The 24,072-nt window shown below is 48.1% G+C and overlaps 1 protein-coding gene across 2 annotated transcripts in view; it reads right to left on the bottom strand.

Moving 5' to 3' along the window:
• LOC149329625 (synaptotagmin-1-like) overlaps positions 1–24,072 on the bottom strand; it is a 216,960-nt gene that overhangs the window by 19,500 nt on the left and 173,388 nt on the right. For both annotated transcript variants that reach the window (XM_089560364.1, XM_089560365.1), the window contains 3 exons: positions 7,704–7,951; positions 6,415–6,573; positions 3,776–4,060 (listed from right to left, as the gene is read on the bottom strand). In XM_089560364.1, the coding sequence (XP_089416490.1) occupies positions 3,776–4,060; positions 6,415–6,573; positions 7,704–7,951 (692 nt within the window). The remainder of the gene's footprint in view (positions 1–3,775; positions 4,061–6,414; positions 6,574–7,703; positions 7,952–24,072) is intronic.

The raw sequence follows: 24,072 nt of genomic DNA, 5'->3' as shown, positions 1-24,072 counted from the left end.
GCACACGGGTGCCTTTTGCGTTCCGCCTCCATCGAAACGTGGCCGCCGCGGTCGGGTTCGCACCCGGGTACTCCGGCTCGGTAAACGAGCCGGGATCGAACCCGCGTCTTTCGGGTCAGCAAGCCGAGCGCCATAATCACTGAGCCACCGCGGCGGTATACTAAGGTAAAGGCAAAATCCCGGCCGCGGCAGACACGTTCTGATGGAGTGAGTATAACTAAAACATACCCGTTTCCGCAGGAATTTCGATCACTTTGGTAAACAGCTGAGAGGGCCGAAATTAATTTCGAGCGCACCGCAAAGACCCTGCGCGGTGGCTCAGTGGTTAATGCGCTCGTCTACCGAGCCAGAGTAACCGGGTTCGAACCAGACCGCGGCGGCCGTGTTTCGATGGAGGCGAATCGCAAGAGGCGCCCGTGTGATGCGCGAGGTCAGTGCACGTTAATGATCCCCAGGTGGTCTCCGCTTTCTCAGCAATACACTGCTGTGCCCGGCAGCACTAAAAAATTCAGGGGGGCACTTTGTTGACCTAAAGTGCGGTGAGGCGAAAGCCTTAAGCGCGATGTTGCTACTTGTGTCACTGATGTGTGGTTAAGATGTTAATTAAGTACACAATTGTTTGTGAATCTTAAATGCTGGAGACACTGGAGGGTGTTTGGGAGGCATCCGTCGGATTCGACGCTTCTCTGTAAACCCTCTCTAGTGTCCTAGACAAGAACTACATATGCGTTGGCAGAGAGTAGTGCATGCAAAACCACAACGTTGAACCTGTTGTTTCGCCTAGAATTCATTTTAGCCGAATGTTGCTGCAGGTAAAGGACACTTACAAAGATTATGTTCACTGTAATGTTTGTCCCACGTAGCGCCTACCTATAGGTTCTCTGTAAATAGATTTTTTTCGTGTGTGTGTCTGTGTACACACACACATTTGTATATATTTTCTGTACAAAGCCATGTAAACAAATACCATGAAAGACAAAAATTGGCTGTGGCTTAGCTTGGTTAAGCCTGGTAATTGCGAAGCAATACGTGGCTCTGCTGCCGTTCTTCTCGTTCTTTTTCTGTCTCCGTAGCTCGCTGATGCTTTCTCTTTGCAACCTGCCGAAGCGTATAGGAGGCGGCATCTCATGGGCTTGACGAGAAGAGCGCAGTCAGGCCGCGGCGAGGCCCCGTTTTTAAGCAGATGGTATGACGTCACATAGCGCGCAGCGCCCCTGGTGAGAGGAGCGGGAGTCAGGCCGTGGCTATGCGCCGCGCAAGGCGACGGCGTGAGATGGGGCCCCGTTTTTACACAGATGGTATGACGTCACGCAGCGAGGTCACGCGAAAGGTCAAGCGTGGCTATGCGGCTGCGGCACGGCACGGGCTGAGGTGGTAGCGAAAGTAGTATTGCTTCGCAATAAAAAAAAGTTGGCAGGAAGTAGCGTAGCCATTAGCACTCTTGGCTGCGGAACAGAAGGATGGTAGTTCGAATTCCATCGTGCACGAAGATTTTTTTTCTGGTCTGATTAGAAAAGCGTGACATCTCTGCTGACAGCCTTCTGCTGTCAACCTTGTGTCGACAATGATGAGGCATTAAAGGCTTTCGCCTTAAAACATTTTGACCTACATCCTTTAATGGCAGCTGCCCGTACTTTAGAGCGGTGTCTTCGGACACCTATCACATGGTGTGGGCCTGCCCCTCCAACCCGGCTATTCCCCCCATCCCCAACCCAACCCGGGAGGTCTGGGAGGCGACCCTGCTCGGCTGCCACGACTTACAGGCCCCCAGTTTGGGACCCCAGTAGCGGACTGGGGCTCCAAACTAGGGATCTCCACCTAGTGCTTGCAAGGATCGGTCCCTTGCTGGCTGATCTAAACATACCTCTGTCCCTTCCGAATAAATGTTTTCACCACCACCACCCCGAGCGCTCACACACCGGGCTCCTCAACCTAGCTCTCATGGCTCAGAAGCTCATAAACCGCTTCTGCGGTTCCGCGAAATCCTAATTTATTATTGCGACAGCCACCGTCTCTACCCGGCACCTGCCAAGGGGCTGAGTAAGGCGGAGGAGCGAACTCTGCGGCGCCTGCAGACAGGAACCCTTCTCTGTCCTGCAATAGCAAAACACTTCGATCCGAACACAGATGGGCGCTGCCCGCACTGTGGAGAGATCAGCGATATCTTTCACATGGTGTGGGCATGTACTCAGAATCCTCACCTTCCCCCCTCCCCCACCCCCACCCGAGAGGCATGGGAGACTGCCCTCCTCAACTGCTCCACTCTGGAGTCCCAAAGGGCTCTGGTCAAGCGGGCGCGAGACTGGGCCTCGTCGTGCGGTGTCCCGGACTAAGGATACCGACCATGCAGCAGGGTTTTTTTTTTACCCTCACGCTCTCTTTGGTTAAAGTTTTTCACCACCACCACCACCCCAGGTGGTCGAAATTATTCCAGAGACGACCACTACGGCACTCTTCCTTCCTTTCTTCTTTCACTGCCACCTTCGTCACTTCCCTTACAGCGAGGTTCAGGTGTCCACCGAGATATGTGATACAGATACTGCTCTATTTCCTTTCCTCAAAAACCAATTCAACAAATTATCACCACAACGGCGGCTCTCTCGCCTCCTTCGATTTGACCACGTTTACTTCACCGCAGCTTGAGCACCCGGGTTCCGTTCCAGCCGCAGTAGCCGTGTTTCTATGGGTGGTGGTGTAAAACATTTATTTATACTATGTACAAGAGGTATTGCTTGGACCGTGCCTGAAGGGCCCGGCCCTCACAATCACTAGGAGGGATCCCTAGTCCGGGACCCCTGTGGCCTCCGCGGCGGCTCGGGCTCTTGCCACCAGGGCTCGTTTGTCCTGGAGAGTTGAGCAGCCGAGCAGGGCAGCCTCCCAGTCCTCTCGGGTGGGGTGGGGGTAGGGTGGGAAAGCAGCATTGGCAGGGCATGCCCACACCATGTGATACGTGTCCGCAGACACTTCCCCACAGTGTGGACACTCGCCCGAAAAGGCCGAATTGAAATTTTTGAGCAGCCCATTGGCCTGCGCCGTAGCAGGGACCCTGCGAACCAGTCCGCGTTAAAGATAGCCAGGTGGTCGAAGTTGATGATGATGATGATGTCCTCAGACTTACTGGCACGTACCCACCGCGGAGGATTGGCCAGGGTGCATAGGGGATACAAACGCACTCATGTACAGCCCTCCACTACGCCACCTCTTTCTCTTTGCTCTTTCACTCCCACCATCTTCCCTTCGTGAATCGAGTTACTGTGTGTGCCATTTCCTTTCCTTAAAGAAAATTGCTGAGAATTACTTTACTTCCTAATGCGAAATTTGAGCGCAGCTCATCATCTGTTTCAGCTTTTCGATAAATTGAGGCGAAGAATTCGAGCAAGACATGTATGTACAATTACGGACAACTTGTTATTTTAAGAGCATTAGCTCTTACTCATCACGTTTCGAAATTTTGTGGGGTCTGCTGCCACCCTTAGATCGCAGCGCCATCTGTGGCAGCAACTAGAAAACAGTACATCTCGAACTGAGACTTGCAGCGCCATCTACAATAGCATTGTAGAAACAACCACCTTCCGCGTGCCAATGATGAGTCAGGGTCCAATATGGTGGATAGAGGTGGAACTATGTGAGTATGACGCCAGGGGACGAAATGGCAGCAGTTTCAGCTCGCGCCCGTTACTTCACCGTCTTCCAGACGGTGGCGGCCTTTTTTTCTCTATCCATCTCCATTTCCCTTCCCCGGGATGTCCTCTCAATATCGACGCGTCGGCCTCACCTTGTCCATGTCGAAGAGGGCCAGGTACAAGGACGACTCCTTGAGCTCGCCCCTGGCCAGGTCCAGAGAGAAGGTCTCGTTGTAGAGCGGGCTCTGCGTCTTGCGCTTGGTCTGCGTCTGGTACTGGCACAGGCAGTGCCCCGAGCCGCCGATGCCGATGCAGCTGGGCCTGCGCAGTCCAGCACTGCCCCGGCGCGGCTTCTTGATGCGCCCCTTGATCACCTTGCAGCTGATGTACGGGTCGCAGACCACGCCGTACGGCTTGGGAGGAAGGTTCTGCGCCTCCTGCGCCAAAGGTCACCATCAACGTCATGAGATCAATCCGCAAAAGGACTAACACCTCCCCCACTGATGCGCGAGATAAACAAATTTCCAAACTGATATCCTATCTTAAGGATACTCTGGACGGCCTCCTGGACTAAAATCTGCAGTAAGCAATTGCACAAAGGTCCAGGAGACATTGCAGAAGACAGCGATTACTGCGTTTTCGACATCGCCCGAGGACAGTCCTGGACGAAAGTTCAGAGCAGTCATAAATGTCACCTGCCAAAACTCGCCCACCATGAAATGAACCAAAATTACCGAAAGTCAGGTCATGGTGTTCTGGGCAGGACGAAGGCATTTTTCGGTGATAACCTCTAACTGCCTTTTGTCATTGATGAATCCTTCACACCACGTGGAGGTCAAAAGTCAAGAAGTTTAGAGTATTTACAGTCGAACCTCCATATAAGGAAATGATTTATAACGAAATAATGGATAAAACGAAGGAATGACCATTCTCCATAGAAGCTTGGTCAACACGGGCTATAACGAAGTTACGGCTATACAGAAGTAAGGGCCAGGCCCCTTCAGCTTCGTTATAACGAGGTTAAACAGCTTTCTGGGGTGGTATTCTCCCGGTGTCGCCTTTTGCGACATATCGCATTAGGGTGCGGCCTAAAAAAGTGCGTACAGCTGCTCGAAGAAACGCAAAACGCAGCATGCACTTTCGTCGGCGGTGCTTTCATTTACTCCGAGAAGCGACTATTTCACCACTGCTGATTCACTAGCAGCAATAGTTTCGTATCTTTGATAGCAAGAATATTTACCATCACATGACTTCTAATGTTCAAAAAACATTTGCAAATTTAATATAAACTCGCTTTACTTCATTTAAGTCTATAAAACACCGCGAAAAAGCTCCAAATCTATTTTGTTTCGTTCCGGACGGTTGTGCTAGGTTTCGGCTGCGTTTCGGGCAGTTGCAGACGGTAGCAGTGTAGGTGGAGGTCCCATTAGGCTTGCGCGCTCCAGAATCGAGAGCGTGTCTCAAAAACTAGGCTGAATTGCAGCTTAAACTTTATCGTCGAAGCAAGGTAAGTCATAGCGAAACGCAACAACACCAGTAGTTGCCGACCATGCCGACCGGAACATGCCGACCGGAACCGCAAGGACAGCTGAATCGGCTGAAGCGGGCGGCTCTCGCTTGGAAGGACGCCGCCATGTTTTCACGCTCAGGGCGCAAAAGCCGCATCTGCCGATTGCATTCGTACGCTAACGCTATTTCCCCATTAGCGTTCTGCGCATGCGCACTATGGACCCGCTATTCGGCTATGCACGCAATTACGCAAAACCCGCAATACTAAAACTCTCTAATGTTCAGTTGTTGGTTTGTAAAAGTCGTCACATTGCTTTAAATCCTCTTTGGCTCGTGCAGACACTGTTTTGTTCCACTAACGTGCATTAAAACGCCTTGAAGGGTCATGTAGATGAAGGGTCATGCCAGCGCAAGCGCTGGTAAGGACATCTCGTCGCAGCGGGCAACGTCTGCTTCGTCGTCTGTTTACGACGGTGCAAAGTAAGTTCGCATGGCGAGTGGGAGTCCGGCTCAGCAGACGGTAGCCACAGTGCTGTGCTCTTCGACAGCCGGTAATGCCGCCGACAAGATTCTTCGGCCAAGGCAAACTGGTCGCGATGTTCGCGGACACGCCACTCTTGTTCGCAACTCAAAAACCAGGAGAGGAGAGTGGGATCCATGGCGTATAGTATCAATTTCGTAGCCCGTCGTCCGCGCGAATCGCTTCAGCGCATTCCGTTGTTCGACTAAGCTTAGTAAATTGGGGCGACGTCACGATAACGTAGCAGGAAGGCGGATCCGTGTCGTCACGCCGCCGTCACCGCGGCTCGAGCCAATCAGCGAAGAGCGAATGCGACATGTCGCAAAAGGCGACACCGGGAGAATACCACCCCTGGTGAAATAAATGTATGGTGGCCCATATAAAAATGGTGTATGGACAGTCTGTAGATTTCTTATAAATGGTTTCCTGCAGATATTTATTTTTGTCTCTTCATGGTCTATAGACTTTCTATAAACAAAAGTCTACTAAAAGTGCATGGCCGCTAGTCTATAGATTGTCTATAGACTGTCTATAGCATTTGTATTGTCTATAGACTCTTCTCTAGGATTTGTCTAGACATTATAGACAGAAGTCACTCTCTATATACTTCTGTCTATAAAGTTTATAGACTGTATAAAGTAATTTTTAAGGGGGAAGCCTTAGAACCTTGCCTGACAAGTCTAGCTTGTGACGTCCAAAGTGAATCTGACTGCATTTGTTCTGGCGACAAAACCTACCCTAATCTGCGAGGGCTGCACTCACCCGTATGGTGACGAAGAGCTTTCCGGCCGGGTATCCCTGGGAGGATGTGCCCGGAGGGGACGCCGCCTGGAATCGGAGCAGCAGCGTCACCTTGCCCAGCATGGGAGGAGGTTCGTCGCGGCCGTCCACGCTGCCCACAACGTCGCCCGAGTTGTCGCTCTGCGGAGAGACACGCATCGAAGAGGAAATAAGGCAAGCTGTTTCACAGGGTAAGTTGTAGAAGATTTTTTTACTGTAATTATTTGATTTCACTGGCGCAACGACAACTCGGCCAAACAGCGCCATAGAAGAAGTGCTTTTTCCGCACAAGGTGTTGTTGACGACCCTTTTCCGCCAAAAAAGTTCACCCCAGATAAGCCAGACACCTCGCCAGGAGAAAGTTTGCATCTATTAGATACCGGGCGGCACTGGCAATAGAACCCTGCACCTCTTCAGGCTTTGGCTCAAACGACTAGGACAACTCTGCGATACGGTTAGGTTTACTGCACAGATCACGTCGTTCGCACGAAATGGTGTGATCATTACTATCACGATCAGTGTCTTCATTGTCAGTGAGGCACAGTTCATGAGTCATGCATGAGACCCTTATCTTAACATGTGACCCATTATTTGAAAGTAATCACATTACACTTCTTGCAACCTTAAAGTATACCATGACTGCCTCACAAATACGCGGCCTCCTTACTCAAGTTGATACACTTCACTGCGGATGCCTAAATTAGTGTCAGTACACGTGAATGACGCTTCCATTTTTAACTGCTTTAGCATGTTTTTGCGAGCTAGTTGGGTCGGAAGCATCACGAAGCATACAGTGTAAACTGAGAAACAAAGTTAAGGAAAAGCACGACACCCCATGCTGCGCATCCTCTATCATTCTTCTATCCTCACTGCGATTTAGGAGCAAAGGTGGCGCCAAATTTGAAAACGCCGGAAGTGTGGCATCACGTGACCGGAAGGGTGGGCGGAGCCAAGGCGTGGCGCAGAATTTGAAAACGAGAGGTGGCGCCAAGTTTTAAAAGTCAGATTGGCAACGATGGAACTTGATTAAGTAAGACAATTAATTGTGGTATCGATAAGTGATCGATAACTGATCAATAAGAGGTCGATAAGTGACCGACTTCTGGTCTCACGGTCTTGTCTTCTGGTCACGAGTATAAGTTGACGTGAAAAGTGTAGAATGGTGTGTCGACGTCTTGATGTGATGTCATAAGGATTGACGTTATAAAGTGTGACGTCATGTTTACTCATTTCTCCAATGCGGCTTTTTGAAGAGACAAACGTGTACTCACGTAGACGGACGCCTCCCCTCGACTGCTGGCGGTGGACATGCTGCTGTACGTGGAGTCCCTGGCCGCACGGCTGCGCACGAAGGGCAGCAGAACGATGGAGCTGCCTCCGCCGCCACCGGTGCCCACCAGTCCCGGAACGACGCCGCCCTCGGCGCCCTTCTCGCCCGTGGCCGGAACGGACTTGGTGGACACGGGGCATGCTGGCAGCGGGATCACGTCGGTGCCGTAGTACAGCTTCTTGCGCTTCTCTGCACGGCGAGGGAGAGGAGGAAAACGGTCGTTGGTTAGAAAGGCGGTTCGCTGCTCTCCGCAGAATTTACTTGGAGATCCCCCTCGCTCGGCTAGGGCTTCCTCTATCTATCCCGATTCTCCTCTCCTTCGGGGCAAGCGCCACGGGATGTGCCCTGAAACCAGTGTGCGATTACATTCACGCCTATATAATTACATCACGTAAATTTATCTGCTGGAATGAAAATTCACTGCTTTTTTATTTCTTCAACAAATTCTACTTTAAGACACAAAATTATCCAAATAATCCACTCCTTGTGCATGAATGCATTTGTATCCACAATGCACTTTGGTCAATCCCCCGCCGTGGGTATGTGCCATTAATGCGACAACTGGGGCTAGTTGGTGTTTCATTTTTAGATTTGTAGTAGAAATGCGTTGAGTGTAAAAAGAACAAGACGATACAGGACGCCCAGACCTGTACTGTGTAGTTTGTTTTATACTCAGCACATTTCTACTACAGATCTAAAAATGTGCCACTAAGCCTGAGGAAATCATCATCATCAGCAACGGTTGTTGGTCGTTCAAGGTTAATGTTGGTGAGCATGGGTAACCCTTTGCCCGGTAGCGCAAATGATAGAAGAAATCTTTGAATAAGAAGGCGCTCAAAGAGTGCTACAGTCAACACTTACTAGAGATGCTTACCCCACCCCTTCCCACCATTCTTTTTACCCACGGTGCTTTTACCATAGCACATGTACACACGTTACAGGTTTTCAACATCAACACCATCATCATTTCAGTGCGCCCATACATCTGCCATTATCGCTCTCAACCCTTCTCTCCTCAATGCCCCGCTCAATACGCATATATGCAGCACATTCTTTTCGCCTGCCCCGCGATGCCCTACAATCCACTCATTACCCTAACGCCTCCCCCCCCCCCTCCCTCAACGCCTTAGTCCCAGAGGCATTTAAGGTTGGTGTCGGCGCCCAGTTGGCCATGGCTCCTTTGTCAGAGGAACACTCATAGGTAGTAGTTTAAAATTAACTAAAGCGATTTCTATATTACTTTTCCAAGAGATGGGGTGGGTTAGAAAGTAAACGCGAATGGCAGTATCCTAGGTGAAATCAAGAAGATAAAATAAACATAGCCAAGGCGTGCTATGCGAAGAGCAGATAATTGGTGGTGTCTTAGGAGAAAAAAAAAGAATTCTAAATGAAGGTAAACGCAGCAGCCGATGGCAGAGGGTGAAGTGGGTAGATGAGATTAGGAAGCTTGCTGCGATAAGGTGACCGCATCTTGCCTGGGGAAACACTAACTGGAGATAAGTCACTGACGATAATGTCCCACAGCGGCCCCAGGTAGGCTGGTGATGATGAATGATTGTGCGTATATGCTTCTGTTGTCATGCGTTTGTGCGGATCAACTTCTTTTTTTTTTACAGCGACAGCTGCCTGAGACACCACCTCCGCAAAAAAACAGGCGTCGACGGCGTAGTAGTCGAAACAGAAACTTTCCGCGTTATTCGTAAATTTAGGATAACGCTTCATCGCAGCACTCCGGATGTTTTTAAAATCCCACCAATCACGAACGGCGACTGCATCATCCTACAGCCCGCTAGTCGTCCTAACCGCTAACTGGACTGATAACTTTTTGAGAAGACTGCACGGCCTCAGGTCAGTCAGCTTCCAGGGCGGGTTCGGTAATAAGGTCGCCTTTTTCCCCTGCCTCGATTTCCCAGGCGGTTACAAAACGTCCACGCGCAAATGAACAGCGGCCGTCTGATTCAATATGTTTCCCATCTCACAGAAAGGCAGGCGAAGAAAAATCTTGCCTGCCAGCTACTTCCTCATATAAACTATAGACAACTGCTCCTGAAAATAAAAAAAAAAACGATATAAACGGGGCCAAGCACGGGCTGTGAAGGTGGCGCGCTGGCGCGCTAGAAACCGACCTGCTCCGGCAATCAATCGGCCCCAACGGTTGTTACAGCGGATGTCAGGGGAGCGTCAAGTTTCGGGTCAACAAGTTCGCGCTCGTCTTGTTCGCGCTCTTGCTTTCCCCCGTGAACCCTGTTATCCTTTTTCTTCCCCTTCCTTTTCATCCTCCCTCTTTTTTTTTCTGTGCCTTTTCCCAAGCGAAAGTGGACACGCGGTGATGGCACGCGGGAGCCCATGGGAATGACAGGTTTGCTCTGCTGCGCACTCTCCAGACGACGACACGTAGAAGCTTCCTCTCTCTCTCTCTCTCTTAGGTCACGTGTACAGACGACGACACCCTAAAGCTTTCTCTCTCCCTCCCTTTCTCCCTCCCTCCCCCTTCGCTCCCTCTCTTTCTCTCTCTCTCTCTCTGGGGTCACGTGGTGCCGAAAAAGACGAAAAGAGCGGCACGTGGGAATCATGGGAATCTAGGCCACGGGGAAACGCGATACGGTCTCGCGGTCTCATTTGGGGACGAAGAATGGGGAAACAGGGAAGGAATGGCGGATACGCGTGGAGGCGATGCAAAGGCTGCGTAGGCGCAAGTGTTGAAAGAATAAAAACCAAGCAATGCCAGAGGGTAACTCGATGCAGAGCTCAAAAATTTGGTGAATATATTTTTTTTGTGATAAAACTAAGCAAGTTGAACAAAATTCGGGCACGAATATTCAAAAGTAAACGGGAATAAAGGAGGCATTTTCATCGGCTCACGTTTTTGATAGATGGCGCTCAAAGCGCGGCGGTGATGGGAATATAATCATATCTCTGGAAAAGTGCCGATCTCAAGTTTCGAGTGTTTCGGGAAAGGCGTCTGCCGGCATACATTAAAACGTCGGCGGATATTGGTGACCAAGGCGCAGCAAGGAGATCGATTCGGTCCCCTTCTTGCGAAGGTCCCCGAGCGAAGATCAGAATTCAATAAGGTAAGGTTAGATAGGAAGTAAAATGACTGATGCGTTCGCCTGCAACGCTCCCTCACGATATTTGACCGGTAAAAATAGGAGCGCATAGCACAATTTCCGTAGCGCTGTTATAAGTCCCGGAGAATTTGACGCGTTTTCTTGAAATAATTCACAAACCAAAGCTGAGGACCGATAGATGTTGACCAAGACTGGAGTACAAGTTAAGTCCAGCTTTCTGGGACATCACTTTTATTTGTCAGTCAACTGTGCAGTATTGTACGATACTCTAAAGAACACGCTTATAGGGGTGATCTAACCTTCTGATGCCTACCAAAATTGTACCCTTAAAAATTTGTCCTGCGCTGGCACCAAGTAGTTAAGAGTGCTATATAAAATGAATGGGACACGTTTTTTACATTAAGTGGCAAAAAACTACAAGCGTCCTGGGGCGGGATCTGCGGATAAATTGATCGTTATGGTGCAATTATACGATATGCGAAAATACTGCGATAATGAAAATATTCCCATTGAAAAAATCACTTTTTCAAAATTTCTGAGTATACCATGGCTTTAAAAAGGCAAAGAAGCTCCTCCTTGTCGAGCATCCTCGAACAAAAAATTTGAATATTGGAGAATTGTAGACATTGTTATGAAAATATTGAAGGTGGTGATTCATTCTTGCGATCTGTAGCAAAATTTTTCTTTTGAAGTTTTTCCATCGCTCGCATCGAGCAGTTTATGCTGCCATAGAAAACCAATTGGCTGAGCTTTAGGCCATAGCGAAAAATACAAGCCTGCCGACGGGAGATGTCCGAATATATTTATTGTTATAGTTCAGTTTTACATTATATAAAAAAAATTGCGTTCATATTAGAATTTCCCGTTCAAAAATTTATTCGTCCAGAATTGTTGGGTATGCCTAAAAACGGCGCTCATAGAAATCATAAAGAAAACAAAGAAAATGAATGACAGGTGTCACTACTACCAGCAGTAAGTCATAGGTTCCCTACGGTGACGTCAGATGAATTTTTTTTTTGTTGTTGAATAGAATAAAAAGGAAGGATTGTCAAGCTGAGTACTGAGGTAACAGTTATACATACAAGCCACATTGGTGATCACTTCGCACAGAAGGCCCAAGTGCTAGCTGGGAGCCGAAACATGATATGGGTTCATGTGTCTGGCGTTCATATTTTTTGTTTCATTGTAAACTCGCGGTCAGACGGTATTCCGCGATTCCCTCGACTTGGTAGCTATTGCTAGAGCATATTTATACTACGAGGAAGACGAAACAAAAATTTAACGTGGGGATGTAAACCAAACAGGCGTTACTCGACGTTGTCACTAACTACACGCCGGGAATAAATATTTTAATTCCCTTTCTAAATTACCCGCATCTAAAGTATGTCTTGCTGCCGAACAAATGTAAGGGAGTCAGTCAAGAAAAGGCCAGCTTTCGGTTTTTATGAAGAACTAAAACCTGGTGGTGCTGTTCACACTGTGCCTTAAGGCGGTCTGTATTCGAGAGCATTCTTCTCTACCTTTGTGCTATAGTTCTGCAGCCTGGAGCACAAACTGTAACACTACGACCATTACCGCTACATGTAACTTCACTAAGCGACTAGAATTCAATCACTTTCACTGGTCACTGAACTGTCCACACCAAGATGCAAACGCCGGTTTTTCATATTATCTGGATTGCCATTATAGCCGGTGTTATAGCAGGTAGCAGGTGCAGCTGCTCCTGCCAACCGTGGCACGCGGCGTTTAGGAGGAGTTTCAGCCGTCGACCTGCCACACAAAAGCCGACACCGACACCAAAGTTTTCCGCACCCTCCGCTCAGTCAAGAGTTCGCATAGGCCAGGACTACGTATATGGCATGACTACAGGTGGCGTTTGCAAGCTCCTAAACGGGGACAGCATTATGTAACGAGTGTTCTTCACATTCATCCATATGCCCTTCTACTATTCGTAGTCGTGACATGTGGCGTCACAAATGACCGCTAAGCAAGCATAATAATTCGTCCGCTCTGCTATCGCAGGCGGGGCTGTCCAGTATCAAGGGTGCAAAAACAAATTAAATTGCAAAAGGAAAAGTTACAGAATATGGCCCTAAAGTCCTGCAACATCCGGACCAGCAGATGAACAGAGCAGTTTTCACTTACGGCATACCAGGCCGATGCACAGTGGATCAAGTGTCTAGTAAAGATATTAGTGCTGAACGCCCATTATATCTTAGTCGACGCATCATTAGCTGAAGATGGCCAGCAACAAAACATTCCCTATGTGGGCCATAGTGCCTCTTGGGGATACTACACTACATAGCTGCGGCCGCCGCGGTGGCTCAATGGTTGGTGCTCGGCTGCTGACCCGAAAGACGCGGGTTCGATCCCGGCTGCAGCGGTTGAATTTCGATGGATGCGAAATTCCAGAGGCCCGTATACTGCGCGATGTCAGTGCACGGTAAAGAACCCCAGGTGGTCGAAATTTCTGGAACCCTTCACTACGCGGCGTCCCTCATAGCCTGAGTCGCTTTAGGGACTAAACCCACATAAACCAAACCAGATGAACGGGGCAGTTTTCTATTACGGCTTACCAGGCTGATGGACTATGTAGAAAGTATCTGGTAAAAATATTATCTCAAAACATCCATAGCCAGGAACTAAAAGTGCGAAATCTTCCCTGTATGGGCTCTGCTGTCTCTTGTGGGTATATACTATGTAGCTAGCGCTGTCGGAAAGGGAAGTTGGAGGGGGGAGATGGAAGTTTACCAATATTTTTTTCGGATGTGTTATCCAGAACTGCCCATTTTGCAACGTTGTTTCGTCCCGACGCTTGTTCCCAGAAAAGACGCTAAAGGTCGCTTCGGTGTCAGTTAAAATAGCAGCAAAGTCAAATGAGAAAGTAATAACTCAAAGGGCGTCTGCCCCGCACCGTTCAGCATCGAGCTTTATTTATAGTCCGGGTTCAACGTCCACTGACACGACCGTGTACGGCTTATAAGCGATCACGCGACCCTGCAGTCAGTGACCAGGATCGGATTCGGTGAAGCAAGCGGGTGGGCGGCAATCCGCGCTTCCTAGGAAAGCCCCCGAGAAGAAAAAAACCTTCGACGCCAGCGGCTAATGGGCATGTCTCTACTCGCACCCAATGCCTTCTGCGCGTGCCTTTGTTAAGCCTTTTTACTTCTCACTGGCATTTCGTCGACTCTTTCTCAACTTCCCATCATGTTCAACAACCTAACTGTGCAAGAAGATATGTATGAATTACTAGTGAAATATTTGATTGAATGAGAATCTTCTCTACTGAAACGTTCCAATGAGCAGTTCGTATTGAATTATGGGAAAACTGAGTCCATAGTATACGGAAGGATATGCTGGCATTCAGGAGCGTAAATTGCTGGGCTAGTTGGTTCATATTGTTGTCAGGGCGGAACCAGCGGAACACAGACGCAGGACAAGAAAAAAGGAGGTACACACACCACACCGCTGGACTTGCAACTGATCAGTTGCAAGTCCAGCGGTGTGGTGTGCGTACCTCCTTTTTCTTGTCCTGCGTCTGTGTTCCGCTGCTGGCATTGTTATATTGCTGGCAACAAATGCTGGCATTGTTACTGGCAGTGTTATATTGCCAGAAAATCAGTGCGCCACAAGCACTTCGTTCATTGCTTTTTTTTTTTTTGCACAGTCGTAGAAACATTTGTCAAGAGCGCGAACAGAACACTCCGCAGTACGTTGGCGTCATTGATAATCGGCCAGTAGATCGAAATATCTTTTTCACGCATGCGCTTTCGTGCGGGTCTCTGTTCACTTCTCACACGACAAAAGCCTGTCTAGCTTTATGACCCTTAGAACCTGGCCTGGACCCCAAAGGAGACCTGTGACTTGAACATCCGCCTCGCATTCGGGAGGTGCTGGGTTCGATCCCCAGTGCCGCCGGGTACCCACCGGTTTTTCAATGGGTACAAGCTGTCCCCGCGATGATAGTCTTTCTGTTAGTCTTTCTCTTGGGCGAATTTGGAAAATGAGTATTCGGCCAAACCATTTAAAACCCTTTCAGGGGATCTTCTGGAAGAATAGGGAAGTTTCCTGACTATTGTCACGGTGGCTAGCGCCGAGAAATATAAGAGTCATTTTGGGAGAAATTCCATTGAATTACGAAATGGAACGGAACCGGACTAAATGAATGAGTCCTCTGTCCTGCAATGGACTTAGCTGGGCTGATATTTATGACTTATGGAAGAAACGGTTAGCCGTCCCTAGGCGCTAATTTTAAAAATAATATCACGAATCGTGATGTAAATGCAAGAAACAAGGATGATATGGCATCCACTGCAATCTAGATTCAAAACGGTAAATTGAAGCCAATTACTGAGAGAGGCTCGACAAACACGCCCAGGCCGACGGTCCCGTACAACTCATTGTGTTATCGATACCTAGCTCTCCACTTATGGCGCACCACATAGAATTCAAGATATGAAATTCAGCCCACAAGTGCAGGAAAAAGTGCCGGAACATGCCCATCATCATTATCATCATCATTAGCCCGACTATGCCCACTGCAGGGCAGAGGCCTCTTCCCAGTTCCGGCCACCATGCCCGAGAAACTACAAAGACCCCAGGCCGTAAATAGTGAATGGTTATGATTGATTGATTGATTGATTGATTGATTGATTGATTGATTGATTGATTGATTGATTGATTGATTGATACAAGAAACACCCGAGCAGAGCCCGCTGCGAAAGATAAGCCCGACATTATAACGGCACACTTGCACTACGTATCAAAATGAAAGATACGAGTGCCTGCTACCGAAAGTTCTCAAAGGGGCTAAATTTTATGGGTTGGCTCGCTCGCTCAACAGTTTCGAAACAGTGATCGCCTCGTTTTTTTTTTTTTTAGGCACCACTTTTCGGCTGATTTATTTACTCGTCTCCACCCGGAATCTTCGTAAAAACACAACCGCAAGCGACGTGAACGGCAAAAAACAACGAGAGCAGAAGGAGAGAGATATATATAAAGCAAGTACAGCAACGCAGTATTTTCGGAAACCGAACAGTACTCCACAAAAAAAACGAGCTCGAAACAATATGGCTCCAACGATGTAAACAACAATAAGGACAGACGCGAGCAATAAAGTGGGCAACACAGCAACGCTCCGCTGGTATACCAGATGGCGCTGGTAATATACGAACACAGTGGGGCCCCAGCGTGGGTGTGTAGCGGTTTTTGATGGCTCCCGGGTTCGTTCAATATCCAATTATCTTTTATTGCAGGCAGACCGGGCAACGGCTGCGTGTCATAACTTCTGCTTCCCTCCGAAAACATAGCAGTTGGTTGCGGTGGGCGTTCCAACACACACGATAGGAAGCTGTGGTTCCAGACGAGACAGAACAGCAACTTTAGGCGTAAGCTCTGGGTTTGAAATATGGTTATATAACGGCAACCTTCGGAATGACCGTTTTTTTTTTTTGAACGAGATTAGCAAGCAATATATCGTAATGTGAGGAGAAGGCCAAGAAGCTAGCTTTAGGATAGGATAGGACTAACTTTATTAAAATGCCGGCAACCGACGGTTTAGAGCGTCCTGACGTTGGCCAAGCGTCGACCCGGGGTTAGCCTTACTCTGCACTACCCCAGTTCGACCCGAATAAATTTCGAGGGTAAACAAAATGTGCCATGAAGCGCCGAAAGTGAGATGTGCTCCGCGAATTTTTCTTTAGATGCGTACTCTGGGAGGGACGCATTTTATAATGAAGCACTTTTTAAAGCATTTTTTATAAAGAAATGGGCTCCTTCAAATGACACTTCATTAAAATAACTTTCAATTACTGACGGCGCCCTAAGAGCGTGAGTTCCATAATTCTTTTAGGTTATAAAAACGGTCACATCAGAACACACCCTCGTCTATCTCGCTAGGTAGCTACCTACAACAGAACTGTGTGCGCAGCACTAGCGGTTATTTGTACGTTACAGCGAGAAATCCGTAATTTCGATTCCTGCGGAAAAATTGATACGTAACATATTGGCTAAGTGATCGAAACTGTCCACGTTAGCTTCACACAGGGAATTCGGTATTTGAAACAAACCGAGTTTTTTGGCGCGGGTTAATGACATCCTAGTCGAGATCAAGAGCAAGAAATGGGCTTGGGCAGGGCATGTAATGCGAAGGCAGGATAACCGGTGGTCCTTAAGGGTGACGGAGCGGATTCCAAGAGAGGGCAAGCGTAGCAGGGAGCGGCAGAAAGTTAGGTGGGCGGATGAGATTGAGAAGTCTGCGGGGATACACTGTCCGCAACTGGCGAAGGACAGGGTTAATTGGAGAGACATGGGAGAGGCCTTTGCCCTGCAGTGGGCGTAGTCAGGCCGATGATGATGATGAAGACGAATTTTTTGGCGGCCACAGCTGGCTTCGCAACCGTTCATGTTGGCTTGCGACGACTATATACGTGACTCCTGCGCCGGAACGCGCCTTTCTAATAATTCATAAAACATTTATTCCAACGATTTTTCGCGACAAGGACAACCACATTCGGCGCTGACATTCAGTGGTGTGACGTAGCACCACATAAAAGTATTTTTTTTTCTCAATTCTGAGCGCCGAGACACCACAGTATCAGATACGCTGCACAGTACAATCTACGCCAAGTGCAGTCCTTCCACGAAATGTGGCATAGCAAGAAATAAGTGCGACAGACTTTGAAACGGCGGCCATACGCAATATCGAATCCAATAAGACGGCGCCAATGCGAGCCTTCACCTTTATAAAGACGTATACTACACGATCGACTTGAAGCCCGCCTCCACAATTGCTCCCCTTTCCCTCTATCCCTCTCTTTTCTTCCACACTTCCACGTAGTCAACGACCGCCTGATCGATTTTGGCTCGAGCCTCTTATAACACGGCCCGTAGTTTCCTGCGAGCGTCGAGATTTGCCTCACGGCGATGAAGAAAAACTAGGCGACGGATGGGAGAGAGTGAAGTAAACGGGAGACGGAAAGATAAAAGCTGATGCGATCGAAACGCCTACATTGTAGAAATGCCGTCGACCACGCACGAAACGTGTTCGGGATGATGGGGGTGGAGCTTAGGTCGCTGGCCTTCTCGCCAATCACAAGCGCGTCCTGAGAGATCAGCATTCATTGCTAATGGGCCACCTATATCCGGCGCTTGTGTGGTCCCACAGCTAATTTACTGAAACAGCCGTTTCCTATAGGCCGCCGCCGCGTGGCTCAGTGGTTATGGCGTTCGGCTGCTCGCCAAAAGACACCGGTTGGATCCCGGCCGCGGCGGTCGAATTTCGATGGAGGCGAAATTCTAGAGGGCCGTGTACTGTGCGATGTCAGTGCACGTTATAGAACCCCAGGTGGTGGAAACTGTCCGGAGCCCTTCACTATGACGTCCCACATAGTTTGAGTCACATTGAGATGTTAAAGCCCCTTAAACTATAAACAGTTTCATATAGGTCAGTGATTTAAGCGTGTCACTGCAATTGCTTAACTGCTATAACGCGGTGCCGCTTCGAATCATGTCAATTTAATCCCTAATCTAACCATTCAATGCTGTGAAGAGACAGGTAACAGTAGTTTCCAATATACTTCCAAGTATGTCCCTCAATTTGCAAATAAATTCATGACAGAACATGCGCCGAAGTTTTGTGAAATTTTCTGTCACTCCCCAAGGTATAGGTTTACAGATGGCGTGTACTGCACATTTGCTTGACCCCGCCGCGGTGGCTCAGTGGTTACGGCGCTCAGCTACTTACCCCAAAGACGCGGGCTCGATCCCGGCCGCGGTGGCCGAATTTCGACGGAGTCGAAATTCTAGAGGCCCGTGTACTGTGCGTTGTCAGTGCACGTTAAAGAACCCCAGGTGGTCGAAATTTCCGGAGCCCTCCACTACGATGTCCCTCATAGCCTCAGTCGCTTTGGGACGCTAAATCCCAATAAACCAAACTAAAACAAACACATTTACGTCATGAAAGCTAGAACAAGAAATAGAATTGGGTGAGACATTAAGTGAAAAAAACAGGCGATCGGTCTTTTCTTAAGGTTATATAGACTGGTTTTCAGAGTTGTTGAGGCAACACACATGTGTACGGTAGAAGGTTAGGTAGGAAGACGAGATTAATGGTTTTGTGTGGGCGCAGCTTGTGTACGATCGGGTTAACTGATAGTTATTGCGAGATGCCTTTGTCCTTCAGTTCATATAGTCAAGGCGATGAAATGACAGCGACTAGACATTTTTATAGGAACTGAGCAGCACTGCAATCCTAATGGAGAATTTGTGACCAAAAGCAGCACCGGCTTTTGCTCTCAACATACCATAGAAAAAGAGACCACCGAAATAGCTTGGCACGGTATGGTAACGACCTGCTCTGACCTCTCTTAGAGTGCCCACATTTTAACAAAGGATGTCGCGCTACATACGATAGGACCATTTGAGTCGGATTTATGCGCTAATATGAGGCTATAAAGTCAGTAGCCACGACGCGATGTGCTCACTATCATGTAAACCTTTTAGTCTCGACCTAACCGCGCAGCTGAGACTTTTGAACCTAGCCACTTTCCCTTGTTTCCTGCCGTGATAGCTCAACCTAGGTCAAGAATTTCTACGCTAGTCTTCAAATCCGAAATGCGAACACAGTTTGCGCATATCCATAAATGCCGATAATGCAACTGTGCATCCGTGTCCGCTCAAGCACTGTTTTCCTTTCTGTTCGGATAGCATATATGGAAACGCAGTTTGCATATCAGTAATAGCCTAACCCTTCGTGACCTCAGCCGAACGATCTCGTTGAACACTTACAGTGCACGTATGTCGCTCTGGTTTGCATATAGGCAACTAGCTATGTCGTTTCCAACTCCACTCAACGACCTCGCTGAGCGTTTTTCGGGACACTAGAGGGCGCCGCAAGCAAGAAAAATACAGGCACTAAGCCCCGACATGAAATCTTCCTACGTCGCTCTTGATAGGTCACGCACACTTACGAAACGAGAAGCAAAAAGAACACATAAACCCGTCGCCCAAGTCCCGTGTCACCGTCCACCCGCATGCAAGGGACGCCCGTAGCATAATGCGAGCGGCATCTCGTAACGGCGGCCCACGTGGGACGCTGCCTATGGCAAAGAAAGCTAGCGACCTATCTGCGGCAAGCCGGGCTGAGTGCTCGGAAAGCATACGGGCACGCCAGGAGAAGTGGTACCGGGTCATCCAGAAGCGCCATCTGTTGACACGGCTGAGCGTGCGCGGAGAGGAGTCTTCACAGGCGATGGGTGCCGCTGGCTGCCCAAAGCTCATGCGAAAGGGTTGAGTTGTGTGTCTATAGACGCAAGGTACGATTCTATCGAAAGAAGGTTCTGCCGCGGATGATTTCTTTAGCAGCCGTAGAGCTGTCGAGTATTCCGTATACCTGACGAAAGATGGCGCTAGTTGGAATTGCTTAGAAGTTGGTAAAGGGATGAAAAAGCTTGTGTACCTTTTCAATTTTCGATTTGGGAAAGAAAAGAAATGAAGTTAGTAACTAGTGTCTGGAATTACTGAATTAAGGATGAACGTTACCAGGCATAAAGAGTTCTGATTCTCCGCAGCTAGCGATCTGAAGAGCATGCCTCCAAGGAGAGCGAGGTTAGGAGCAAAAAAATAAATAAATAAAGAACTGCCAGCCGTATTTAATTCATGGCTCATCAACAGATAAACGTTCTTCCTCCCACAGTCTCAGGTTAGACATACGCTACGTCCCGGAAGTTCGCTAAGCTTCCGGTTCACTATGACTAACTTCTACGAATGGAGCTCTGAAGCTGCGTCACATCTCATCGACTAAGTCCGGGGCGATTCGATCAAATTTTCGTTTCCTTTTTTTGCTCCCCGCGATCATTTTCTTCTGGCCGAAGCGTTAAATGGCCGACTTGTTAAATAGGTGACACACTTGGGTGACTGATTTTGTTCTTTACGGGTCAGTACAGTGACAATTTATAAACTTGTTCAATTCATTTTTAACTACGACACCTTTCATCACCGGAACAATAGGTGAATTATGATAACTTACCGCTAAATTAATTTATACGCACATTTACTCGACAGAGTGATTTGCTGCATTTTGAAAACAGGCATTTTCCGTCTTTTTACAAAATATGCTTCCTATCTCATCCATTTTTTATTCGATTACACGGCTGACTGATAATAATAAAACTGTAAAAAAATGTACAAACTGGCACGAAACTCCATCACTGCAAATGTTGACTGACTTTACAATATTATCTACAAATTTCGAGGTCATCTGTTTGCACTGCGAATGACTTATCTGGAGATTCGGTTTTCTGCCTGAGCTGTCAGCTTTCTAAACATTTTATGATAGACACAAACTACAAAAGCTTTTCGTCACGCTACACCGTATCCCAGCCACCGCTGTCTTTCCTAAAACCTCTTTGCGTGATACTCTAAACATAATCATCTGCGTCCGTCACGCATAAAGTTTTTTGAACTTCGGTCAACGGCCGTTATGGCTTTTATGAGCAGGGTTGACGCTCCTGTTATACAAAAGGCCTCTTACATAATTCAGAGGTAGTTTTAAAAATAAAGAAACTCCTCCGTGCACTTGGACGGAAACGTTGACAGATAATTTCGAAAGTTTAATCAGCGAAAAGTCATCCGCGCCTACGTTGATATGTTTATTCAGTACAACCAAACGATCCTGAGCGTGGGCAAGAATAACATGTAAACAAGTAATTCAAGCCGATTCACCTGCAGTCTCTAGCACTGTCCCCAAGCGCGTCACAACAAAGATCAAAATGAGCCGTTCAGACGGCGGATATTCTTGGCTTCGGCTTTGTTTGGCTACGGCTTTTAGTGGCTCCTGGAGTTAAATGGCAGCCGCCGGAATAGTGGTTTCCCCGCACGTTGCTTTCAGTGCCCGCGCAGACGGATGCCAACGACCGGCGCTGCTTCTAAACAAGTCTTTGTTCCCTTCTAGTCGCAGCCGAAGCCAGACATAGCCGAGCCGAGCCAATAATAGAGAGTGCCGCATGACATCGATCCCTGGGGCGATTCGTGGGAGAGTAGCCTCGGAATTCCCTGTTTACCCACGGTCGTCTGCAAAAAAAAAAAAAAAAAATGCACAGACGCCGAGCAGACGACAGCAGGAAACGCGGAGTTCGTCTGCTCCTCGGGGAATCTAATATACGGTGCACGTATATCTCTTGCGAGTCTTGGTAGGTACATATACTTACTTCCAGAGAGATGCCATTAGTCTCGCAGGGCAGTCAGCAGCGCCCCAGTACCACTCAGTGAGACTTTGTTAGTGCACTAAGCTGGTAATCCATGCGTTTGAGAAAGAGCAGCTCATGCGCATGCGCAGTAGTGCACAGTACTTTGTGCTTGCCGGACTTAAAGGACGCATTTGCAAGGACACAAGTGTCTTTTTGTGCGAAATATGCGGAAATAAGGGCTTATTTCTGCTCATTTCATCCAACTAAAGATAAAAAAATTTTCCTCCGGTTCCAGCTTTCTCCTCGAAAGTGAACATTGCGACGGGAACGGTATCAGAAGCAAAGGTCCAAGCTTCCCTGGTATTATCATACCAGGCGCTTCAGGGAAGCCCACCAGTATATTTTTTTTAATAGGCCTTGTGATGTAAAAACATCGCTTTTGCGGCATAGTAATACCAGTGTTAGCGGACGTCACAAGAAAGGTAAATCACATTTACCTGCATGGCAACCTGGTTAACTATATTTTAATACTCTTCTGAATAATTAACGATAAACGCCTAGTTCCAGTTAGTGGTTTGAAACTAGTCATTATTAATAGCCACATCAGTTTTAAGAATTTCCTCTAACTCGAGAACCCTCGGCTCTGTGGTTCAACAAACTTTGGAAATTTCACTTTCGTTTCAAAATTTGCGCGCCGGCCTTGCGCGCCCGGTAACGCCCACCTGTAGACGTCATTCCGTGACGCACGTGCCCCGTGACCGCTACCCTGCCTCGGCAGGGGCAGCCAGCACCGCAGTGCGGGCGCTAGGGAGAACGTCATGTGACATGCGCGCAGCGAAGTGGCATGCGCATGTGGGCGTCACCGAGCGCACAGCGCCGAAGCGCGATTGTCGAATCTCGCGTCAAATAGCTCAAATAGCCAAAATTCGCTTAGCCGCAGCACAGAAGGTAGTCGCGTTAACAAACTTCTGAAAAATTGATAGGACTACTACTAAGGGACAGCTAAAAATCTCTAACTGCAAGCAGACGCCAACCTACAATAGTTAAAAGATATCCATTAGAATTTAATTTATTAGGTTTCTAGTCAGTTGCAACTCAAGAAAGCAACGGCGAATGTCCTCGAAGGAGGCCTTCCAGCCAATGGCGTCGGGCAAGACTCGGGTCTTTGTCTCCAGTTTCTTTTCAAGTTCTCCTTTAACTCATCACCCACTTGCGACGGCTTTTCCTTTGTTCAAGCTAGGGGTGGGAAAGGGTTAAGGGGGGAAGTCGACAAAGGCTGAGCACAAAGGCCTGTGTTTTGGACGACGCAGTTGGATGGAAGTCCCCCTTTTAAGGGCACTAGCCGCTGCATTCTTGAGTTGTAAATGACTATAGTTACTGTTAAAATTTATTTTACCAGGTTACTAGTTAACACGATTTGCCCTTTTTCTGACGTATGCCAATCCTGATATTCCTACACCACAAAAGCGAACTTTTTACCTAAAAAAGTCTATATATTTCAAAGTAATCGTCAGTAACTGTAACTGTAAACTCAAAGTTAAGGGCAGTTTCACTAGCCGATCTCCTGTAGTAGTCCACAAGAGCTCCGACTTGTCATTAAAAGCTTCAAAATCGTGCACAGAAACAGTGTTGTTCGCGTTAAACCTGGAAGCAGGAAGAGAAACCCGACAAACACTCGATTGCGTTCTATGAGCTCGTTAAGAACATTTCCTTTTAATGCTGTCCTCGACTCAGCCACGAATATCGCATCGAACGGAACAAAGATACAAACACACGGCCTACAAACACAGGGAGACTCTCCGTGACAAAGGGCTTTTCGAGGAAACATCCACGCATCAGCTGGCAAGCAAAAAACAGTAAGTTATCAACTCTATCCATGGAAGCCAAGGCACAAAGAAGTAGATACGTATCCACAACCAAGATCCGTCCCTAGCACTGCACGGAACCACGTCTCCCACCGGAGCTGAATCGTTAAGGCGGAGAGCAGTGGAAAGGGAGTAGGGACAAAAAAAGGGAAGCACTGCCCACTCAAGCACAGGTGACCCTGAGCGGC

Source organism: Amblyomma mixtum, chromosome 9 (assembly GCF_055824585.1).
Source record: "Amblyomma mixtum isolate Tamu chromosome 9, ASM5582458v1, whole genome shotgun sequence".
Taxonomy (NCBI): domain Eukaryota; kingdom Metazoa; phylum Arthropoda; class Arachnida; order Ixodida; family Ixodidae; genus Amblyomma; species Amblyomma mixtum.
Note: the sequence above shows the minus strand (reverse complement) of the source record. Positions and strands in the feature narration are given on the sequence as shown.